Source organism: Nerophis ophidion, linkage group LG14 (genome assembly GCF_033978795.1).
Source record: "Nerophis ophidion isolate RoL-2023_Sa linkage group LG14, RoL_Noph_v1.0, whole genome shotgun sequence".
NCBI lineage: Eukaryota > Metazoa > Chordata > Actinopteri > Syngnathiformes > Syngnathidae > Nerophis > Nerophis ophidion.
The window spans coordinates 50,073,037-50,097,337 of NC_084624.1; the positions used below are offsets into that span (position 1 = coordinate 50,073,037).

The 24,301-nt window shown below is 44.8% G+C and overlaps 2 protein-coding genes across 4 annotated transcripts in view; one reads left to right on the forward strand and one right to left on the reverse strand.

Annotated features, from left to right (window-relative positions):
* LOC133568807 (kelch-like protein 10) overlaps positions 1–24,301 on the reverse strand; it is a 93,772-nt gene that overhangs the window by 45,448 nt on the left and 24,023 nt on the right. The window contains exon 2 of one of the 3 annotated variants that reach the window (XM_061920960.1): positions 16,072–16,274. The exons of the other annotated variants lie outside the window; for them this stretch is intronic. The gene's annotated coding sequence lies outside the window, so the exon portion shown is untranslated. The remainder of the gene's footprint in view (positions 1–16,071; positions 16,275–24,301) is intronic. 3 annotated transcript variants of the gene reach the window in all.
* The window catches only part of LOC133568809 (kelch-like protein 10), a 30,412-nt gene continuing 11,878 nt past the window's right edge, over positions 5,768–24,301 (forward strand). The window contains exons 1-2 of the mRNA XM_061920961.1: positions 5,768–5,937; positions 6,043–6,526. Coding sequence (XP_061776945.1) covers positions 5,792–5,937; positions 6,043–6,526 — 630 coding nt within the window. The 5' untranslated portion in view covers positions 5,768–5,791. The remainder of the gene's footprint in view (positions 5,938–6,042; positions 6,527–24,301) is intronic.

Consider the following 24,301-nt stretch of genomic DNA (forward strand, 5'->3'; position numbering starts at 1 on the left):
CAGACACGTGGGGAAAAATCGAGCCACTTGGTGCTCTTCCATCCACAAAGGCGCCAAGTTGTGCGAAGCAAACAGGACCTCCACCGCAGAAAAGGCAAGCCTGAAAAGCCCGTGCCATCAACCCTCCTGGAGACGTCCCACTCGTCCCATGTCCCTTTTGTACCCGAACCTTCTGTGCAAGGATCGGCCTGGTCAGCCATCTGCCCACGCACAGACAGAGCCAGTCCCAGAAACCCTACGATGACTAGAGTGATCCTCGTCGACCCGACGGACGAACAAAGATATAAACGTTTTTGGAGGTTTTTGGATGTTTATAGGTGGAAGATATCGAATCCGAAATGCTTCAAAGATACACTCAAAGCCTCACTGAAAGCGTTTGCCATCAACCCAGACACGTGGGAAAAAAATCGAGCCACTTGGCGTTCTTTCATCCACAAAAGCGCCAAGTTGTGCGAAGCAAACAGGACCACCACTGCAGAAAAGAAAAGGCAAGCCTGAAAAGCCCGTGCCATCAACCCTCCTGGAGACGTCCCACTCGTCCCATGTCCCTTTTGTCCCCGAACCTTCCGTGCCACGATAGGCCTCGTCAGCCATCTGCCCACGCACAGACAGAGCCAGTCCCAGAAACCCTACGATGACTAGAGTGATCCTCGTCGACCCGACGGACGAACAAAGATATAAACGTTGTTGGAGGTTTTTGGATGTTTATAGGTGGAAGATATCGAATCAGAAATGCTTCAAAGATACACTCAAAGCCTCACTGAAAGCGTTTGCCATCAACCCAGAAACGTGGGAAAAATCGAGCCGCTTGGCGCTCTTCCATCCACAAAGGCGCCAAGTTGTGCGAAGCAAACAGGACCTCCACCGCAGAAAAGGCAAGCCTGAAAAGCCCGTGCCATCAACCCTTCTGGAGACGTCCCACTCGAAATAGCAAGCCTGAAAAGTGCCACAACAGTGCCATCAACCCTCCTGGAGACGTCCCACTCGTCCCATGTCCCCGAACCTTCCGTGCCAGGATCGGCCTGGTCAGCCATCTGCCCACGCACAGACAGAGCCAGTCCCAGAAACCCTACGATGACTAGAGTGATCCTCGTCGACCCGACGGACGAACAAAGATATAAACGTTTTTGGAGGTTTTTGGATGTTTATAGGTGGAAGATATCGAATCCGAAATGCTTCAAAGATACACTCAAAGCCTCACTGAAAGCGTTTGCCATCAACCCAGACACATGGGAAAAATCGAGCCATTTGGCGCTCTTCCATCCACAAAGGTGCCAAGTTGTGCAAAGCAAACAGGACCACCACTGCAGAAAAGAAAAGGCAAGCCTGAAAAGCCCGTGCCATCAACCCTCCTGGAGACGTCCCACTCGTCCCATGTCCCTTTTGTCCCCGAACCTTCCGTGCCAGGATCGGCCTCGTCAGCCATCTGTTCACGCACAGACAGAGCCAGTCCCAGAAACCCTACGATGACTAGAGTGATCCTCGTCGACCCGACGGACGAACAAAGATATAAACGTTTTTGGAGGTTTATAGGTGGAAGATATGGAATCCGAAATGCTTCAAAGATACACTCAAAGCCTCACTGAAAGCGTTTGCCATCAACCCAGACACGTGGGAAAAATCGAGCCACTTGGCGTTCTTTCATCCACAAAAGCGCCAAGTTGTGCGAAGCAAACGGGACCTCCACCGCAGAAAAGGCAAGCCTGAAAAGCCCGTGCCATCAACCCTCCTGGAGACGTCCCACTCGTCCCATGTCCCTTTTGTCCCCGAACCTTCCGTGCCAGGATAGGCCTCGTCAGCCATCTGCCCACGCACAGACAGAGCCAGTCCCAGAAACCCTACGATGACTAGAGTGGTCCTCGTCGAACCGACGGACGAACAAAGATATAAACGTTTTTGGAGGTTTATAGGTGGAAGATATCGAATCCGAAATGCTTCAAAGATACACTCAAAGCCTCACTGAAAGCGTTTGCCATCAACCCAGACACGTGGGGAAAATCGAGCCGCTTGGCGCTCTTCCATCCACAAAGGCGCCAAGTTGTGTTAAGCAAACAGGACCTCCACCGCAGAAAAGGCAAGCCTGAAAAGCCCGTGCCATCAACCCTTCTGGAGACGTCCCACTCGAAATAGCAAGCCTGAAAAGTGCCACAACAGTGCCATCAACCCTCCTGGAGACGTCCCACTCGTCCCATGTCCCTTTTGTCCCCGAACCTTCCGTGCCAGGATCGGCCTCGTCAGCCATCTGCCCACGCACAGACAGAGCCAGTCCCAGAAACCCTACGATGACTAGAGTGATCCTCGTCGACCCGACGGACGAACAAAGATATAAACGTTTTTGGAGGTTTTTGGATGTTTATAGGTGGAAGATATCGAATCCGAAATGCTTCAAAGATACACTCAAAGCCTCACTGAAAGCGTTTGCCTTCAACCCAGACACGTGGGAAAAAAATCGAGCCACTTGGCGCTCTTCCATCCACAAAGGCGCCAAGTTGTGCGAAGCAAACAGGACCTCCACCGCAGAAAAGGCAAGCCTGAAAAGCCCGTGCCATCAACCCTCCTGGAGACGTCCCACTCGTCCCATGTCCCTTTTGTACCCGAACCTTCTGTGCCAGGATCGGCCTGGTCAGCCATCTGCCCACGCACAGACAGAGCCAGTCCCAGAAACCCTACGATGACTAGAGTGATCCTCGTCGACCCGACGGACGAACAAAGATATAAACGTTGTTGGAGGTTTTTGGATGTTTATAGGTGGAAGATATCGAATCCGAAATGCTTCAAAGATACACTCAAAGCCTCACTGAAAGCGTTTGCCATCAACCCAGACACGTGGGAAAAATCGAGCCACTTGGTGCTCTTCCATCCACAAAGGCGCCAAGTTGTGCGAAGCAAACAGGACCTCCACCGCAGAAAAGGCAAGCCTGAAAAGCCCGTGCCATCAACCCTCCTGGAGACGTCCCACTCGTCCCATGTCCCTTTTGTACCCGAACCTTCTGTGCCAGGATCGGCCTGGTCAGCCATCTGCCCACGCACAGACAGAGCCAGTCCCAGAAACCCTACGATGACTAGAGTGATCCTCGTCGACCCGACGGACGAACAAAGATATAAACGTTTTTGGAGGTTTTTGGATGTTTATAGGTGGAAGATATCGAATCCGAAATGCTTCAAAGATACACTCAAAGCCTCACTGAAAGCGTTTGCCATCAACCCAGACACGTGGGAAAAAATCGAGCCACTTGGTGCTCTTCCATCCACAAAGGCGCCAAGTTGTGTTAAGCAAACAGGACCACCACTGCAGAAAAGAAAAGGCAAGCCTGAAAAGCCCGTGCCATCAACCCTCCTGGAGACGTCCCACTCGTCCTATGTCCCTTTTGTACCCGAACCTTCCGTGCCAGGATCAGCCTCGTCAGCCATCTGCCCACGCAAAGACAGAGCCAGTCCCAGAAACCCTACGATGACTAGAGTGGTCCTCGTCAACCCGACGGACGAACAAAGATATAAACGTTGTTGGAGGTTTTTGGATGTTTATAGGTGGAAGATATCGAATCCGAAATGCTTCAAAGATACACTCAAAGCCTCACTGAAAGCGTTTGCCATCAACCCAGACACGTGGGAAAAAAATCGAGCCACTTGGCGCTCTTCCATCCACAAAGGCGCCAAGTTGTGCGAAGCAAACAGGACCTCCACCGCAGAAAAGGCAAGCCTGAAAAGCCCGTGCCATCAACCCTCCTGGAGACGTCCCACTCGTCCCATGTCCCTTTTGTACCCGAACCTTCTGTGCCAGGATAGGCCTCGTCAGCCATCTGCCCACGCACAGACAGAGCCAGTCCCAGAAACCCTACGATGACTAGAGTGATCCTCGTCGACCCGACGGACGAACAAAGATATAAACGTTGTTGGAGGTTTTTGGATGTTTATAGGTGGAAGATATCGAATCTGAAATGCTTCAAAGATACACTCAAAGCCTCACTGAAAGCGTTTGCCATCAACCCAGACACGTGGGAAAAAAATCGAGCCACTTGGCGTTCTTTCATCCACAAAAGCGCCAAGTTGTGCGAAGCAAACAGGACCACCACTGCAGAAAAGAAAAGGCAAGCCTGAAAAGCCCGTGCCATCAACCCTCCTGGAGACGTCCCACTCGTCCCATGTCCCTTTTGTACCCGAATCTTCCGTGCCAGGAACGGCCTCGTCAGCCATCTGCCCACGCACAGACAGAGCCAGTCCCAGAAACCCTACGATGACTAGAGTGATCCTCGTCGACCCGACGGACGAACAAAGATATAAACGTTTTTGGAGGTTTTTGGATGTTTATAGGTGGAAGATATCGAATCCGAAATGCTTCAAAGATACACTCAAAGCCTCACTGAAAGCGTTTGCCATCAACCCAGACACGTGGGAAAAAAATCGAGCCACTTGGCGCTCTTCCATCCACAAAGGCGGCAAGTTGTGCGAAGCAAACAGGACCACCACTGCAGAAAAGAAAAGGCAAGCCTGAAAAGCCCGTGCCATCAACCCTCCTGGAGACGTCCCACTCATCCCATGTCCCTTTTGTACCCGAACCTTCCGTGCCAGGATCGGCCTCGTCAGCCATCTGTTCACGCACAGACAGAGCCAGTCCCAGAAACCCTACGATGACTAGAGTGGTCCTCGTCGAACCGACGGACGAATAATGATATAAACGTTTTTGGAGGTTTATAGGTGGAAGATATCGAATCCGTATTTCCTGCATTGTTTGCCGTCTACGACAAGCCATCTATTACAAATTAGAATGCATTAAAAAGAGAAAAACATACGTGTTCTTGTCTCACATAAGGATTGTGAATGATAGGCAACATTTTTTAAAAAAAGTTCCCCTTTAAGGGTTAGCAGTGCTTAAAGTCAATTGGAAAAACTTGACACATCAAATGTTTAATTTGAATACAAGAATGAGAAACTATGCTAAAATAGCCTTGAGTCAAGACAAATTTTTTTGCAGTTCTAATTTGGTTAATTGAGGTGAAGACAGACAGAAGACTACAAAATATTTTCTTCACGGGTACCAATATTTCTCAGTTAGTTTAACATTAGATTCAAGGCTTTTATTAAATGAAAACAATATACATATCAACAGTGTCATTAGTTGCTGAAGAAAAAAGTTGGGCAACGAAGAAAACTGTTTTAGACTAGTCACTGCTATCTACAATCACCCTCCTATGTCAAGTACGCAGACTTAGATGGATGAAGGATATCTCTGGTGGACGTCTCTGACATTGTAAAGAACTCCCTAGTTGAAGTCCTCCGTTTTGGCAGACTGAGTGGTGTGTTCTGACGAAAAGGGTGTCACACTGCTCGGACTTCCTTTTGATTAATGAAGATTGTTCTGGAGGAATAATGTTGATTCCATCCTGTGTAGCTCTTCGCCTTGACATACCTGCTAGCGCTGGGTGCATTAGATTAAGATTTTTGTTTAGGATCAGGGTTAAGGTTTAGGATTAAGGGTTTAGGATCAGGGTTAAGGTTTTTGGTTTGAAAGTGAGGATTAGGAAAAGCAGAGGGGTATACACTAGAATGTGCACATCCTGCTGAAATGTGCATTTTCATTTTGGTGTTGGAATGGAAAAACTGAACAAAGTGATGATCTGTTTAAATTTAAAGTACCCTTGCTTTGATGATGCCAATGATGTAACTGCTGATGACGAAGGTGGCTTTTGACATAGAATGCCACAATGATGTAATCGTACACTCCTGCTCAATGTTCCTTCTGCTGAGAAAACATCAGAAAACAAAAGTATTACGAGATGGCCCAAAAATCAAGATGAGTTACAATGGCAACTCTTCATACACGTCTGTCTACGATGAACTTCGTCTAACTAGAAAACTTAGCGATGCAGTCATCACGGTTGACAATGTGGAATTTTATATCCATAAGATCATCCTTTGCAAGTGCAGCCAGTACTTCAGGTCAGTTAAACACTGGATTATGAAGGGATTTCTCAATCGTTTTTGGAAATGTGTTTGCTGGATAGAATTTTGATCATCTCCTACCTCTGCGTTCTCCATGTTCAGAGCACTCTTTCTACGCTGGTCAACTCCGCACCAGATGGTCTACGTCATACAAGGTCTTACCCCGCACTTAATGCAGCTCATTGTGGAGTTTGCGTACGAGGGCTCTGTGTCAGTGACGGAGGACAACGTGAAGGAGTTGTTGTTGGCAGCTGACAGGTTCAACGTGACGGGCATTGTCGAAACCTGCTGCACTTTTCTAACAGAGCAGCTCTGCCCAGAGAACTGCATCGGCATCTGGCAGTTCACAAAGAACTGTTACACCCCAGAGCTGGAGTTCAAGGCCTACCAATACATCCTATACCACTTTGAGGAAGTTGCAACCTCGGATGAGCTGCGGCAACTCTCTGTTCGGGACTTCTGTGACATCCTTGACAGAGACGACCTGATCGTGAAAAAGGAAAACACCGTTTTTGAGGCCATCCTCTACTGGATTGCACACGCTCCAGGAGAGCGTAGTGAAAACATTGCAGTGCTCCTTGAGAAAGTAAGGAAAAACCCCAATTCTCCCCTTTAACCATTCCATCTTTGTCTAAACCCTCACCCTCACCCCTTCAAACAGAGGGCCAAGACGTAACGGTGGAAAACACGCCCTAAGAAATGAGAGGCCACTTGTTTCCTGCTATGTCATCACCGCAGGCTGTTTAGTGGCTGTGACTTAGACAGTAAACAAACTACACTACCACAGTTATTAGACATATGATAAGTTATTAAAAAGCCACTACCTCAGTAATAAGAAGCTACAATATGCAAATTAGCGTTTAATGGATATCATGAAGAGCAGTTTTAAAATTAAAGAACAACAACATTCTAAACACGGGTAATGTACATTTTGAAAGTACATGTATTGTTTTCAGTCATGGTAGTGAAGCCGTTTACTGCTAGTCTGACACTGTTGTTTACTTGATTGATTGAAACTTTTATTAGTAGATTACACAGTACAGTACATATTCCGTACAATTGACCACTAAACGGTAACACCCGAATACGTTTTTCAACTTGTTTAAAGGGGAACATAATCACAATTTCTGAAGGGTTGAAACCAATAAAAATTAGTTCCCAGTGACCTATTCTATTTTTCGAAGTTTTTCTCAAAATTTTACCCATCACGCAATTCAACAGATTACCCATGTATTGAAACGGATGGTTGGAGTGTGGATGGAGGCAGGTAGCGAAAACGAAATTGAAGAAACTGAAGCTATTGAGCCATATCATGACAGACAGCAGCACGGGAGACGAATTCTGCGATTGCCCTCTAACCAACGATTGGTATCTGTTTGTTTGGCATTAAATGTGGGTGGAGGGAAAGGCTGGATGCAAATATATCTACAAATGAGGCATAATGATGCAATATGTACATAGAGATAGCCTAAATAGCGTGTTAGCTTGCAGTCATTATCACAATTTCTGAAGGGTTGAAACCAATAAAAATCAGTTCCCAGTGACCTATTTTATTTTTCGAAGTTTTTCTCAAAATTTTACCCATCACGCAATATCCCGAAAAAAGGCCTCAAAGTGCCTGATTTTCACCATCGGTATATCCACCTGCCCATTATCCTGTGACGTCACAGGGTGAAACCAACAAAAACAAACATGGCGGATAGCACAGAAAGGTATATCGATAGTAGCTCGGATTCGGACTCGGATTTCAGCGGCGCAAGCGATTCAACAGATTACGCATGTATTGAAACGGATGGTTGGAGTGTGGATGGAGGCAGGTAGCGAAAACGAAATTGAAGAAACTTAAGCTATTGAGCCATATCACGACAGACAGCAGCACGGGAGACGAATTCGGCGATTGCCCTCTAACCAACGATTGGTATGTGTTTGTTTGGCATTAAATGTGGGTGGAGGGAAAGGCTGGATGCAAATATATCTACAAATGAGGCATAATGATGCAATATGTACATAGAGATAGCCTAAATAGCGTGTTAGCTTGCAGTCATTATCACAATTTCTGAAGGGTTGAAACCAATAAAAATCAGTTCCCAGTGACCTATTTTATTTTTCGAAGTTTTTCTCAAAATTTTACCCATCACGCAATATCCCGAAAAAAGGCCTCAAAGTGCCTGATTTTCACCATCGGTATATCCACCTGCCCATTATCCTGTGACGTCACAGGGTGAAACCAACAAAAACAAACATGGGGGATAGCACAGAAAGGTATAGCGATAGTAGCTCGGATTCGGACTCGGATTTCAGCGGCGTAAGCGATTCAACAGATTACGCATGTATTGAAACGGATGGTTGGAGTGTGGATGGAGGCAGGTAGCGAAAACGAAATTGAAGAAACTGAAGCTATTGAGCCATATCATGACAGACAGCAGCACGGGAGACGAATTCGGCGATTGCCCTCTAACCAACCATTGGTATGTGTTTGTTTGGCATTAAATGTGGGTGGAGGGAAAGGCTGGATGCAAATATATCTACAAATGAGGCATAATGAATCAATATGTACATACAGCTAGCATAAATAGCATGTTAGCATCAATTAGCTTGCAGTCATGCCGTGACCAAATATGTCTGATTAGCACACTCCACATAAGTCAATAACATCAACAAAACTCACCTTTGCGCATTCTTGCACAACGTTATAAGTTTGGTGGACAAAATGAGACAGATAAAGAAGTGGGATAAATAATATCCAGGGGATTTACCTCGCTCGTCTGGGGGAAGAGACTGCTGTCGTCCCTGAATAGCTCCCGCAGTCGGGCAGATTCAGTGGTGGTCGATTTTCCAATATTGCAGATTGCTTTGACTTTATCGTTGGAATTGCATCTGCTTTGAGTGTCACAGGTTATCCACACATTCCTGCCATCTCTGTCGAAGCATAGCTGTCGTCGGTAAAGTGTGCGGAACAAACGAGGGACTTTCGCATCTTTTGACCACTGGTGCAACTTGAATCCGTCCCTGTTTGTGTTGATACACCCTCCGACAACACACCGACGAGGCCTGATGTCTCCAAGGTACGGGAAAACAGTCGAAAAAACTGAGAATAACAGAGCTGATTTGACTTGGTGCGTGTAATAAGATTCAGAAAATGGCGGGTGAAGGGTCATCGCTCCGACAGGCTATCAATTGAAAGGCATTTAAATCGCCAAAGTCACCCTTTTAGAGTTCGGAAATCGGTTAAAAAAACCGGGTCTTTTTTCTGCGACATCAAGGTATATATTGACGCTTACATAGGTCTGGTGATACTGTTCCCCTTTAAGTGGGGGAATTGCATCTGCTTTGAGTGTCGCAGGTTATCCACACATTCCTGCCATCTCTGTCGTAGCATAGCTGTCGTCGGCAAAGTGTGCGGAACAAACGAGGGACTTTCGCATCTTTTGACCACTGGTGCAACTTGAATCCGTCCCTGTTTGTGTTGATACACCCTGCGACAACACACCGACGAGGCATGATGTCTCCAAGGTACGGGAAAACAGTCGAAAAAACGGAAAATAACAGAGCTGATTTGACTTGGTGCGTGTAATAAAATTCAGAAAATGGCGGGTGAAGGGTCATCGCTCCGACAGGCTATCAATTGAAAGGCGTTTAAATCGCCAAAGTCACCCTTTTAGAGTTCGGAAATCGGTTAAAAAAACCGGGTCTTTTTTCTGCGACATCAAGGTATATATTGACGCTTACATAGGTCTGGTGATACTGTTCCCCTTTAAGTGGGGGAATTGCATCTGCTTTGAGTGTCGCAGGTTATCCACACATTCCTGCCATCTCTGTCGAAGCATAGCTGTCGTCGGTAAAGTGCGGCACAAACGAGGGACTTTCGCATCTTTTGACCACTGGTGCAACTTGAATCCGTCCCTGTTTGTGTTGATACACCCTACGACAACACACCGACGAGGCATGATGTCTCCAAGGTACGGGAAAACAGTCGAAAAAACGGAAAATAACAGAGCTGATTTGACTTGGTGCGTGTAAAAAAATTGAGAAAATGGCGGGTGAAGGGTCATCGCTCCGACAGGCTATCAATTGAAAGGCGTTTAAATCGCCAAAGTCACCCTTTTAGAGTTCGGAAATCGGTTAAAAAAACTGGGTCTTTTTTCTGCGACATCAAGGTATATATTGACGCTTACATAGGTCTGGTGATACTGTTCCCCTTTAAGTGGGGGAATTGCATCTGCTTTGAGTGTCGCAGGTTATCCACACATTCCTGCCATCTCTGTCGTGGCATAGCTGTCGTCGGTAAAGTGTGCGGAACAAACGAGGGACTTTCGCATCTTTTGACCACTGGTGCAACTTGAATCCGTCCCTGTTTGTGTTGATACACCCTCCGACAACACACCGACGAGGCATGTCTCCAAGGTACGGGAAAACAGTCGAAAAAACGGAAAATAACAGAGCTGATTTGACTTGGTGCGTGTAATAAGATTGAGAAAATGGCGGGTGAAGGGTCATCGCTCCGACAGGCTATCAATTGAAAGGCGTTTAAATCGCCAAAGTCACCCTTTTAGAGTTCGGAAATCGGTTAAAAAAACCGGGTCTTTTTTCTGCGACATCAAGGTATATATTGACGCTTACATAGGTCTGGTGATACTGTTCCCCTTTAAGTGGGGGAATTGCATCTGCTTTGAGTGTCGCAGGTTATCCATACATTCCTGCCATCTCTGTCGTCGGCAAAGTGTGCAGAACAAACCAGGGACTTTCGCATCTTTTGACCACTGGTGCAACTTGAATCCGTCCCTGTTTGTGTTGATACACCCTCCGACAACACACCGACGAGGCATGTCTTCAAGGTACGGGAAAACAGTCAAAAAAACAGAAAATAACAGAGCTGATTTGACTTGGTGCGTGTAATAAAATTGAGAAAATGGCGGGTGAAGGGTCATCGCTCACACAGGCTATCAATTGAAAGGCATTTAAATCGCCAAAGTCACCCTTTTAGAGTTCGGAAATCGGTTAAAAAAACCGGGTCTTTTTTCTGCGACATCAAGGTATATATTGACGCTTACATAGGTCTGGTGATACTGTTCCCCTTTAAGTGGGGGAATTGCATCTGCTTTGAGTGTCGCAGGTTATCCACACATTCCTGCCATCTCTGTCGTGGCATAGCTGTCGTCGGTAAAGTGTGCGGAACAAACCAGGGACTTTCGCATCTTTTGACCACTGGTGCAACTTGAATCCGTCCCTGTTTGTGTTGATACACCCTGCGACAACACACCGACGAGGCATGATGTCTCCAAGGTACGGGAAAACAGTCGAAAAAACGGAAAATAACAGAGTTGATTTGACTTGGTGCGTGTAATAAAATTGAGAAAATGGCGGGTGAAGGGTCATCGCTCCGACAGGCTATCAATTGAAAGGCGTTTAAATCGCCAAAGTCACCCTTTCAGAGTTCGGAAATCGGTTAAAAAAACCGGGTCTTTTTTCTGCGACATCAAGGTATATATTGACGCTTACATAGGTCTGGTGATACTGTTCCCCTTTAAGTGGGGGAATTGCATCTGCTTTGAGTGTCGCAGGTTATCCACACATTCCTGCCATCTCTGTCGAAGCATAGCTGTCGTCGGTAAAGTGTGCGGAACAAACGAGGGACTTTCGCATCTTTTGACCACTGGTGCAACTTGAATCCGTCCCTGTTTGTGTTGATACACCCTGCGACAACACACCGACGAGGCATGTCTTCAAGGTACGGGAAAACAGTCAAAAAAACGGAAAATAACAGAGCTGATTTGACTTGGTGCGTGTAATAAAATTCAGAAAATGGCGGGTGAAGGGTCATCGCTCCGACAGGCTATCAATTGAAAGGCGTTTAAATCGCCAAAGTCACCCTTTTAGAGTTCGGAAATCGGTTAAAAAAACCGGGTCTTTTTTCTGCGACATCAAGGTATATATTGACGCTTACATAGGTCTGGTGATACTGTTCCCCTTTAAGTGGGGGAATTGCATCTGCTTTGAGTGTCGCAGGTTATCCACACATTCCTGCCATCTCTGTCGTGGCATAGCTGTCGTCGGTAAAGTGTGCGGAACAAACGAGGGACTTTCGCATCTTTTGACCACTGGTGCAACTTGAATCCGTCCCTGTTTGTGTTGATACACCCTGCGACAACACACCGACGAGGCATGTCTTCAAGGTACGGGAAAACAGTCAAAAAAACGGAAAATAACAGAGCTGATTTGACTTGGTGCGTGTAATAAAATTCAGAAAATGGCGGGTGAAGGGTCATCGCTCCGACAGGCTATCAATTGAAAGGCGTTTAAATCGCCAAAGTCACCCTTTTAGAGTTCGGAAATCGGTTAAAAAAACCGGGTCTTTTTTCTGCGACATCAAGGTATATATTGACGCTTACATAGGTCTGGTGATACTGTTCCCCTTTAAGTGGGGGAATTGCATCTGCTTTGAGTGTCGCAGGTTATCCACACATTCCTGCCATCTTTGTCGTAGCATAGCTGTCGTCGGCAAAGTGTGCGGAACAAACGAGGGACTTTCGCATCTTTTGACCACTGGTGCAACTTGAATCCGTCCCTGTTCGTGTTGATACACCCTCCGACAACACACCGACGAGGCATGATGTCTCCAAGGTACGGGAAAACAGTCGAAAAAACGGAAAATAACAGAGCTGATTTGACTTGGTGCGTGTAATAAAATTCAGAAAATGGCGGGTGAAGGGTCATCGCTCCGACAGGCTATCAATTGAAAGGCGTTTAAATCGCCAAAGTCACCCTTTTAGAGTTCGGAAATCGGTTAAAAAAAACGGGTCTTTTTTCTGCGACATCAAGGTATATATTGACGCTTACATAGGTCTGGTGATACTGTTCCCCTTTAAGTGGGGGAATTGCATCTGCTTTGAGTGTCGCAGGTTATCCACACATTCCTGCCATCTCTGTCGTAGCATAGCTGTGGTCGGTAAAGTGTGCGGAACAAACGAGGGACTTTCGCATCTTTTGACCACTGGTGCAACTTGAATCCGTCCCTGTTCGTGTTGATACACCCTCCGACAACACACCGACGAGGCATGTCTTCAAGGTACGGGAAAACAGTCAAAAAAACGGAAAATAACAGAGCTGATTTGACTTGGTGCGTGTAATAAAATTGAGAAAATGGCGGGTGAAAGGTCATCGCTCCGACAGGCTATCAATTGAAAGGCGTTTAAATCGCCAAAGTCACCCTTTTGGAGTTCGGAAATCGGTTAAAAAAAACGGGTCTTTTTTCTGCGACATCAAGGTATATATTGACGCTTACATAGGTCTGGTGATACTGTTCCCCTTTAAGTCGGGGTCCACGTTAATCAGTTCACTACATACAGACACGTTAGCTAACTCGTGGGGCGGCATAGCTCGGTTGGTAGAGCGGCCGTGCCAGCAACTTGAGGGTTGCAGGTTCGATTCCCGCTTCCGCCATCCTAGTCGCTGCCGTTGTGTCCTTGGGCAAGACACTTTACCCACCTGCTCCCAGTGCCACCCACAGTGGTTTAAATGTAACTTAGATATTGGGTTTCACTATGTAAAGCGCTTTGAGTCACTAGAGAAAAGCGCTATATAAAATATAATTCACTTCACTTCACTCATTTCACGGGCGAATGTAAAAATAGAAACATTCAAAACATGGCAATATTCACGTGGAGTGGCAACGGATTGAATACTGGATAAAACTTAAACATAAAAACATAATCATGTGTAGGCTCCAGCACCTCCGCGACCCCGAAAGGGACAAGTGGTAGAAAATGGATGGATGGATATACGACAAGAAGAAATACGAAACAGACTAATTGCGTGGGTTCAGGGCCAACCCTCCCTATAGAGCAGTGGTTCTTAACAAGGGTTCGATCGAACCCTTGGGGTTCGGCGGAGGTCAAGACACACCCGACTCATCGTATAAATAAAAACTTCTCCCTACTGGTGTATTACAGATTACGGCAAGTGCGGAAGTCACACTGATTTGCAGGTGTGTAATTTGTAGTGAGTTCATGCACTGTGTTGGTTTTGTTCTTTGAACAAGGTGATGTTCATGCACGGTTCATTTTGTGCACCAGTAAAAAAAAACATGGTAACACTTTAGTATGGGGAACATATTCACCATTAATTATTGTTGCTTATTAACATGCAAATTAGTAACATATTGGCTCTTAACTAGTCATGATAAAGTACTTGTTAATGCCTTTTTCGGCATGGACTTTATATAACCCTAACCCTCTAACTCTGGCCCTAACCAAATAACTCTAAATTAAGTCTTTGTTACTTAAAATATGTTCCCCATACTAAAGTTTTACCGAAAACATATAACTTTGTCTTGAATTTGAAAAAAAAAAACAAAAAGCATTTTATTTTTCACTAAAGAAGAGTTCGGTGAATTCGCATATGAAACTTGTGGGGTTCGGTACCTCCAACAAGGTTAAGAACCACTGCTATAAAAATTGGAAAGTGTGACAGAGAAAACGCAATGCATCTACTCACTACTCAGTGGTTAGAGAGTCCGCCCTGAGATCGGTAGGTTGTGAGTTCAAACCCCGGCCGAGTCATACCAAAGACTATAAAAATGGGACCCATTACCTCCCTGCTTGGCACTCAGCATTAAGGGTTGGAATTAGGGGTTAAATCACCGAAAATGATTCCCGGGCGCGGCACCGCTGCTGCTCACTGCTCCCCTCACCTCCCAGGGGGTGATCAAGGGTGATGGGTCAAATGCAGAGAATAATTTTGCCAAATCTAATGTGTGTGTGACAATCTTTGGTACTTTAACTTTTTAGCATTGTAGGTCTTACGAGCCTCGGAATATCCATTTTTTAACGGCGGAATACAGGACTCTGTTCTAAAGTTTTGTTCCTTTTTTTTTTAAGAAGTTCAAAACATGACGCCAACGTGCGGCAACATTGACCGCCGCAATTGTAACGATCGCGTCAGGAAAAAAATAAAAATTGATGCGATGTTCTTTCTCATTTGCAGCGTGAAAGCATAGTCAAGTATCTCGGGTTAATGAGTGAAGGGAGGATAACTTTTTCTCCTACGCGTGTTCGTTTAATGTCTATTAATAAAGTTCACCAAGTCGTCGTCAATTTTCAGATTCACCATCTTGGATTTATTTCACAGTGTGATTATTTGAAGCGTGACCACGAGTAGGCGTCTCGCCAAATGTCTGTCTTCTCCTTATTCCTACGTTAAAGTACCAATGATTATCACACGCACACACACACTAGGTGTGGTGAAATTTGTCCTCTGCATCCCCTTGTTCACCCCCTGGGAGGTGAGGGGAGCAGTGGGCAGCAGCGGTGGCAGCGCCCGGCAATCATTTTGGTGATTTAACCCCCCAATTCCAACCCATGACTGAGTGCCGAGCAGGGAGGTAATGGGTCCCATTTTTATAGTCTTTGCTAAGACTCGGTCGGGGTTTGAACTCCCGACCTACCGATCTCAGGGCAGACACTCTAACCACGAGGCCACTGAGTAGGTCCGGACTGACAAATTGTTCCAAAGGGGGATTGGGTTGTCTTTGTCCCATCTGACTCCAGTTTCCATGGCAACACCTTCTTCCGCTGGCTTATCTTGATGATTATTGCCGCTCGTAAATACCTTGCACCCTCATGTCAGGGCTCTAGTGTGTGTCCCTTTGGATTAAAGGCCTACTGAAATTAGATTTTCTTATTTAAACGGGGATAGCAGGTCCATTCTATGTGTCATACTTGATCATTTCGCGATATTGCCGTATTTTTGCTGAAAGGATTTAGTAGAGAACATTGACGATAAAGTTCGCAACTTTAGATCGCTAACAAAAAAAGCCTTGCTTGTACCGGAAGTAGCAGACGATGTGCGCGTGACGTCACGGGTTGTAGGGCTCTTCACATCCTCAGATTGTTTACAATCATAGCTAGCAGCAGCTAGAGCTATTTGGACCGAGAAATCGACAATTTCCCTATTAATTTGAGCGAGGATGAAAGATTCGTGGATGAGGAAATTTAGAGTGAAGACCTACAAAAACAAAAAAGGCGAGGGCAGTGAGAGCGATTCAGATGTTTTTAGACACATTTACTAGGATACTTCTAGGAAATCCCTTATCTGCCTATTGTGTTGCTAGTGTTTTAGTGAGTTAAATAGTACCTTAAAGTCGGAGGGGTGTGGCCACGGGTGTGTTGACGCCAGAGTCTCAGAGAAGTCACGGCAGCTGCAGGAGGACGCTGGCTCCGCCGATCTCCAGGAAGAGGCGACTTATTTCCACAATTTTCTCACCGAAACCTGCCAGTTGACATGTAGTCGGGATCCATGTTCGCTTGACCGCTCTGATCCATAGTAAAGCTTCACCTCTGGGGATTTTTAAACAAGGAAACACTGTGTGTTTGTGTGGCTAAAGGCTAAAATCTTCCCACCTCCATCTTTCTGCTTTGACTTCTCCATTATTAATTGAACAAATGGCAAAAGATTCAGCAGATGTCCAGAATACTGTGTAATTATGCGATTAAAGCGGACTACTTATAGCTCGGATCGGGCTGGAAAATAATGTCCGCTACAACCCGAGACGTCAAATGCACGCGTCATCATACCGCAACGTTTTCAACAGAACACTTCGCGGGAAATTTAAAATTGCAATTTAGTAAACTAAAAATGCCGTATTGGCATGTGTTGCAATGTTAATATTTCATCATTGATATATAAACTATCAGACTGCGTGGTCGGTAGTAGTGGGTTTCAGTAGGCCTTTAAAACTAACCGGCGGCATAGCTCGGTTGGTAGAGTGGCCGTGCCAGCAACTTGAGGGTTGCAGGTTCGATTCCCGCTTCCGCCATCCTAGTCACTGCCGTTGTGTCCTTGGGCAAGGCACTTTACCCACCTGCTCCCAGTGCCACCCACACTGGTTTAAATGTAACTTCGATATTGGGTTTCACTATGTAAAGCGCTTTGAGTCACTAGAGAAAAGCGCTATATAAATATAATTCACTTCACTTCACTTCACTTAACCATTTGCAGCAATATCTAATAAATCATTACTATAAAAACTATGGTAGTTAGCATGCAGAAATTTGATGGTAAGATCAATTTATACTAATCTTATTAAGTGAATATGTATGCTAGCAAAAAGTGTAGATAGCATTAAAAAGAGTAAGATCCTTCATGAGCTAACGGATAGCATCCTTGACATGATCAAACATTACTTTTAACGCCATCGCCTGGTACATGTTGGTGTGTTCACTGCATTTTCAGACTGGTAAGTTTCAATTAAAGCAAGTATTATTCGCTTTTACATGTAGCATTTTAGTAGGCGGTTAGCGTTAGACAAGCTAGCTGCGGGCTACAAGCAGCGTACCAAAAAAAAAAAGCATGTTGCCTGGTCACTTTTAGTCTTGTGGAAGCGCAAAAATTAATGAGTATAATTTTCGGAGTTGTAGCGCAGTAATCAAAGTATTTAAACATAATAATGGTTTTTTTTTTTTTTTCATTTTTATGGAAACCTGTTTATGACCTGAGGCTGGGCTCCTTCACTAAAGAGATTGCAGATTATGCGCAATTTGAATGGAGGACACAGGAGTTAGTGCATGCGCCTCAGAGGACAAAGGTCCTGGGTTCGATCCCCGGGCACGGGTCTTTCTGTTTGCATGTCCTCCCCGTGACTGCGTGGGTTCCCTCCGGGTACTCCGGCTTCCTCCCACTTCCAAAGACATGCATCTGGGGATAGGTTGATTGGCAACACTAAATTGGCCCTAGTGTGTGAATGTGAGTGTGAATGTTGTCTGTCTATCTGTGTTGGCCCTGCGATGAGGTGGCGACTTGTCCAGGGTGTACCCCGCCTTCCGCCCGATTGTAGCTGAGATAGGCGCCAGCGCCCCCTGCGACCCCAAAAGGGAATAAGTGGTAGAAAATAGATGGATGGATGGACAATAAGCCTTAAAGGGGAACATTACCACCAGACCTATGTAAGCGTCAATATATACCTTGATGTTGCAGAAAAAAAGACCATATATTTTTTTTAACCGATTTCCGATCTCTAAATGGGTGAATTTTGGCGAATTAAACGCTTTTCTGTTTATTGCTCGGGTGGCGATGACGTCAGAACGTGACATCACTGAGGTAATACAGCCGCCATTTTCATTTTCTACACATTACACGCACACAGGTCTCAGTTCTGTTATTTTCCGTTTTTTCGACTATTTTTTGGAACCTTGGAGACATCATGCCTCGTCGGTGTGTTGTCGGAGGGTGTAACAACACTAACAGGGAGGGATTCAAGTTGCACCACTGGCCCGATGCGAAAGTGTCTGCCGCCAGACCCCCATTGAATGTGCTGTAGTGTTTTCACATTTGACCGGCGATGACAGACATGACACAGAGATGCATTTGCAACGATAAAGTCAACAAAATCACAAAGGTGAGTTTTGTTGTCGACTTATGTGCTAATCAGACATATTTGGTTGCGGCATGACTGCCAGCTAATCGATGATAACATGCTACGCTAATCGATGCTAACATGCTACGCTAATCGATGCTAACATGCTATTTACCGGCGATGACAGACATGGCACAGAGATGTATGGATAACCTGCAGATGCATTTGCAATGATAAAGTCAACGAAATCACAAAGGTGAGTTTTGTTGATGTTGACTTATGTGCTAATCAGACATATTTGGTCGTGGCGTGACTGCCAGCTAATCGATGCTAACATGCTATTTACCGGCGGTGCTAAAGCAGACATAGCACAGAGATGTATGGATAACCTGTAGATGCATTTGCAACGATAAAGTCAACAAAATCACAAAAGGTGAGTTTTGTTGATGTTGTTGACTTATGTGCTAATCAGACATATTTGGTCGTGGCATGACTGCCAGCTAATCGATGCTAACATGCTATTTACCGGCGGTGCTAAAGCAGACATGGCACAGAGATGTATGGATAACCTGCAGATGCATTTGCAATGATAAAGTCAACGAAATCACAAAGGTGAGTTTTGTTCATGTTGACTTATGTGCTAATCAGACATATTTGGTCGTGGCGTGACTGCCAGCTAATCGATGCTAACATGCTATTTACCGGCGGTGCTAAAGCAGACATGGCACAGAGATGTATGGATAACCTGCAGATGCATTTGCAATGATAAAGTCAACGAAATCACAAACGTGAGTTTTGTTGATGTTGACTTATGTGCTAATCAGACATATTTGGTCGTGGCGTGACTGCCAGCTAATCGATGCTAACATGCTATTTACCGGCGGTGCTAAAGCAGTCATGGCACAGAGATGTATGGATAACCTGTAGATGCATTTGCAACTATATTACGTTTCCTTCCACCCACATTTAATGCGAAAAAAAACACTAACCAATCAACGGATTTAAGTTGCTCCATTATCACAAAATGTGAAATTCCTGATCGTTTGGTCGATGCTAACGCAGCTATTCGGCCATGCTGTGGCTATGAATAGCGTCGATAGCTATTTGCTCAATAGCTTCAGTTTCTTCTTCAATACTTTCATACTCCAACCATCTGTTTCAATAAATGCGTAATCTGTTGAATCGCTTAAACCGCTGAAATCCGAGTCTGAATCCGAGCTAATTTCGCTATATCTTGCTGTGCTATTCCCATTGTTTGTTTACATTAGCAGCACTGTGTGACGTCACAGGGAAATGGATAGTGGTTTCGAAGATAGCGAAAATAAGGCACTTTAAAGCTTTATTTAGGGATATTCCGGGACCGGTAAAATGTTGAAAAAAACTTCCAAAAATACAACAAGCCACTGGGAACTGATTTTTATTGTTTTTAACCCTTTTGAAATTGTGATAATGTTCCCCTTTAACAGACTTTGCATTCTGAAATGCTTCGGTATAAAAACTGACAGCGTTGACGAAATATGGACTACTTTGGCTTCGACAATGGCGGCACCTTACTTAAATCTCTTGTCCTTTGGATTTGCGCTTATGGAGCGCATGGACAAGAGATTTGAGTAAGGTACTTAAATGTCTTGTCCACTGGACAGGCGCTTATGGAATTGATCCATAAGCGCCTGTCCAATGGACAAGAGATTTGACTAAGGTGGATCAATTCCATTAGCGCACATCCACCAATTCGACTTATTCTTTACGAGATAACAAGCCTTTGGAACAGGGTGCAGTTAGTCACGGCACAGTCCTTTGATTTTTATTTTATACTATCCATTTTAATCTAGTTCATTACTCTCTTATACATTAACGCGGGTGCAGTACGGACTAGGCAAAAGTGCTGGCCCAAAAAAATTACTCCCGCTACCATTCAATTCATTGCCAAATCATGTGCACTTTCGAGCCCTATACAGTACACAGATCAAGTGAAGAAGCACGTGTGGAATGTCAATTATTGCATGACCGGGTGCTTCTAGGACTGCATGATTAATCAATGATCAAACGTTTATTTATATAGCCCTAAATCACAAATGTCTCAAAGAACTGTACAAACCACTACGACTACGACATCCTCGGAAGAACCCACATAAGGGCAAGGAAAACTCACACCCAGTTGGACGCCAGTGACAATGATGACTATGAGAACCTTGGAGAGGACCTCAAATGTGGGTGACCCCCTCCCCGTCTAGGGGACCGAAAGCAATGGATGTCGAGCGGGTCTAACATGATACTGTGAAAGTTCAATCCATAGTGGCTCCAACACAGCCGCGAGAGTTCAGTTCAAAGCGGATCCAAGACAGCAGCGAGAGTCCCGTCCACAGGAAACCATCCCAAGCGGAGTGGGATCAGCATCTTAGAGATGTCCCCGACCGATACACAGGCGAGCGGTCCATCCTGGGTCCTGAATGATCATTTATGACTTCATTAAATCGATGTTTCTCTCTATCGTGTCTTGCACACTTCCAAACTAGGCTCCACCTTCCTGCCACGTTCGTGTTCACCATTCATTTATTTGTGGCCACAATTCAAGTCAAAAATGCAGATTTGGCGCTTCCAGGTTCGCCCTTGTTTCGTAAACAAATTATCATGGAAGTGTTGCAAAGTGTATCGTCAATCCGTTTCACAACACACCTGCTTTGCAAGAGAAGAAGATGCAGCAGAACCGTCCTGTGGTGAACAATTTTACGACATTGCTTCTTCCAATTCCTTTCCAGACATGTTCAAATGTGCAAATGTAACCCATTATGTTAGAACCACTATGGACTGGACTCTCATTATTATGTTAGATGCACTATGGACTGGACTCTCACTATTATGTTAGATCCACTATGGACTGGACTCTCACTATTATGTTAGATCCACTATGGACTGGACTCTCACTATTATGTTAGATCCACTATGGACTGGACTCTCACTATTATGTTAGATCCACTATGGACTGCACTCTCACTATTATGTTAGATCCACTATGGACTGGACTCTCACTATTCTGTTAGATCCACTATGGACTTGACTCTCACACTATGTTAGATCCACTATGGACTGGACTCTCACTATTATGTTAGATCCACTATGGACTGGACTCTCACTATTATGTTTGATCCACTATGGACTTGACTCTCGCACTACTATGTTAGATCCACTATGGACTGGACTCTCACTGTTATGTTAAATCCACTATTGACTGGACTTTCACTGTTATGTTGGATCCACTATGGCCTGGACTCTCACACTAACATGTTAGATCCACTATGGACTGGACTCTCACTATTCTGTTAGATCCACTATGGACTGGACTCTCACTATTATGTTAGATCCACTGTGGCCTGGACTCTCACACTAACATGTTAGATCCACTATGGACTGGACTCTCACTGTTATGTTAGATCCACTATGGCCTGGACTCTCACACTAACATGTTAGATCCACTATGGACTGGACTCTCACTATTCTGTTAGATCCACTATGGACTGGACTCTCACTATTCTGTTAGATCCACTATGGACTGGACTCTCACTATTCTGTTGGATCCACTATGGACTTGACTCTCACACTATGTTAGATCCACTATGGACTGGACTCTCACTATTATGTTTGATCCACTATGGACTTGACTCTCGCACTACTATGTTAGATCCACTATGGACTGGACTCTCACTGTTATGTTAAATCCACTATTGACTCGACTTTCACTGTTATGTTGGATCCACTATGGCCTGGACTCTCACACTAACATGTTAGATCCACTATGGACTGGACTCTCACTATTCTGTTAGATCCACTATGGACTGGACTCTCACACTACTATGTTGGATCCTCTATGGCCTGGACTCTCACACTAACATGTTAGATCCACTATGGACTGGACTCTCACTATTATATTAGATCCACTATGAACTGGACTCTCATACTATTATGTTACATCCATTGCATCGATCCCACATCTGCGGTCCCCTCCAAGGTTTCTCATTGTCATCCCATTGGGTTGAGTTTTTCCTTGCCCTGATGTGGGATCTGAGCCGAGGATGTTGCTGAGGCTTGTGCAGCCCTTTGAGACACTGGTGATTTAGGGCTATATAAGTAAACATTGATTGATTGATGACATTCCTTAATATACCTGGTTGAACATAGGTCGTGAGTTCAAACCCATGTCGAGTCATAATAAAGACTATAAAAATGGGACCCATTACTTCCCTGCTTGGCAGTCAGCATCAAGGGTTGGAATTGGGGGTTAAATCACCCAAAATGATTCCTGAGTGCGGCCACCGCTGCTGCTGCTCACTGCTCCCCTCACCTCCCAGGGGGTGTAATAAGGGGTCGGGTCAAATGCAGAGGGTAATTTCACCACACCTAGTGTGTGTGTGTGTGTGTGACTTTCAGTGGTACTTCAACTTTAACTTGTAAATTGTTGTTTCATGTCCTTAAAACAAATACATCACATCCATAATCAAATCATAAGGCAGAACTTAGAGATACTCTTTCATCATTTGGGAAAACACTTCCTTCCTGGTGAACTTTGTAAACCATTGGTGTTCAAAGTGTGGCCTGGGGAATATTTGTGGAACACAGCTGTTATATGTACCCGAATAGCACACTGTAGCAATAAAATAAACAAGAAAACCATAAAAAAATAGAGCAAAATAGCTGAAATATTGATGCAAATAATAAATAAAGACACTATTTGTATTTAAATTATAGGTATGTTTATTTAGCCTTTTTATTAGCCTATTTGTTTGGTTCTCAAACTTTTCACCAAGTATACCACCTAAGAAAAAAACTTGACTCTCTTAGTGCCACCATAATGACCAACATTAAAATACAGTAATGTAAGAGGTCCAAGTATTCATCAAAAACAAGGCAGGGGTTTTATTTATTATTTTTGACTACTGTAACATTACACTCAGTCTGAACACTAAAACTGTGTTTGAATGTAGAAAGACAAAACACTATGTTAATTAGTGACTCTTTGGCATACCCATAAATGGAGCTGGTAGGCGTCCCACAGTTTGAACATCAATGGCCTGTTTCATTACAAATAACATGATGATGTTAGTAACCCCAACCTCTGTGTTGTCTTTTGTGTTTTTTACCCAAAAAATAATCAAAATACTAAATAGACATTTCAGACAAAAATCTGGATTGTATTTCATATGAAAACGATTATTATGAAAGCAATTCCTTCCTGCTTCGTCCCCGATAAGAATTTAATGGCAAATTTCCCTACATAGTCACACTGGCTCCCGTGGTGCATTGTGTTAGTGCTTCTTGAAAGGCATTAGTACCAAGTTCGATTTCAGATCGGAGTTGAATTAAGAAAATAAGGATGTGTCGGTCACAAACTAGTCAAGTCTTTTGAACAGCTCTTGTGCATGAACCATGAGAACCAATTCACAGTTCGTTCGAGAGCCGTGTATATATGCAAACTGCCAATTGTAAATAAATAATGACATCACTGAGTTTGAGTCATCACACGAAAACGCTCCATTAACGTGAACAAAGCTTTGTATGTGCACACAGTTCATTTAGGGAAGAAAATTAAAATGCACCCGAAATATAGAAGATATTTTTGCTACTGTAATTGGAAGTAGTGTCTGATTGACTGGGAATGTTTTTGTCTTTGGGAGGAAGGGTTTTTGCAACTGAAATAGGAAAAGAAAATTAACTAATGGTCATCCATCCATCATCTTCCGCTTATCCGAGGTCGGGTCGCGGGGGCAACAGCCTAAGCAGGGAAGCCCAGACTTACCTCTCCCCAGCCACTTCGTCTAGCTCTTCCCGGGGGATCCCGAGGCGTTCCCAGGCCAGCCGGGAGACATAGTCTTCCCAACGTGTCCTGGGTCTTCCCCGTGGCCTCCTACCGGTTGGACGTGCCCTAAACACCTCCCTAGGGAGGCGTTCGGGTGGCATCCTGACCAGATGCCCGAACCACCTCATCTGGCTCCTCTCGATGTGAAGGAGCAGCGGCTT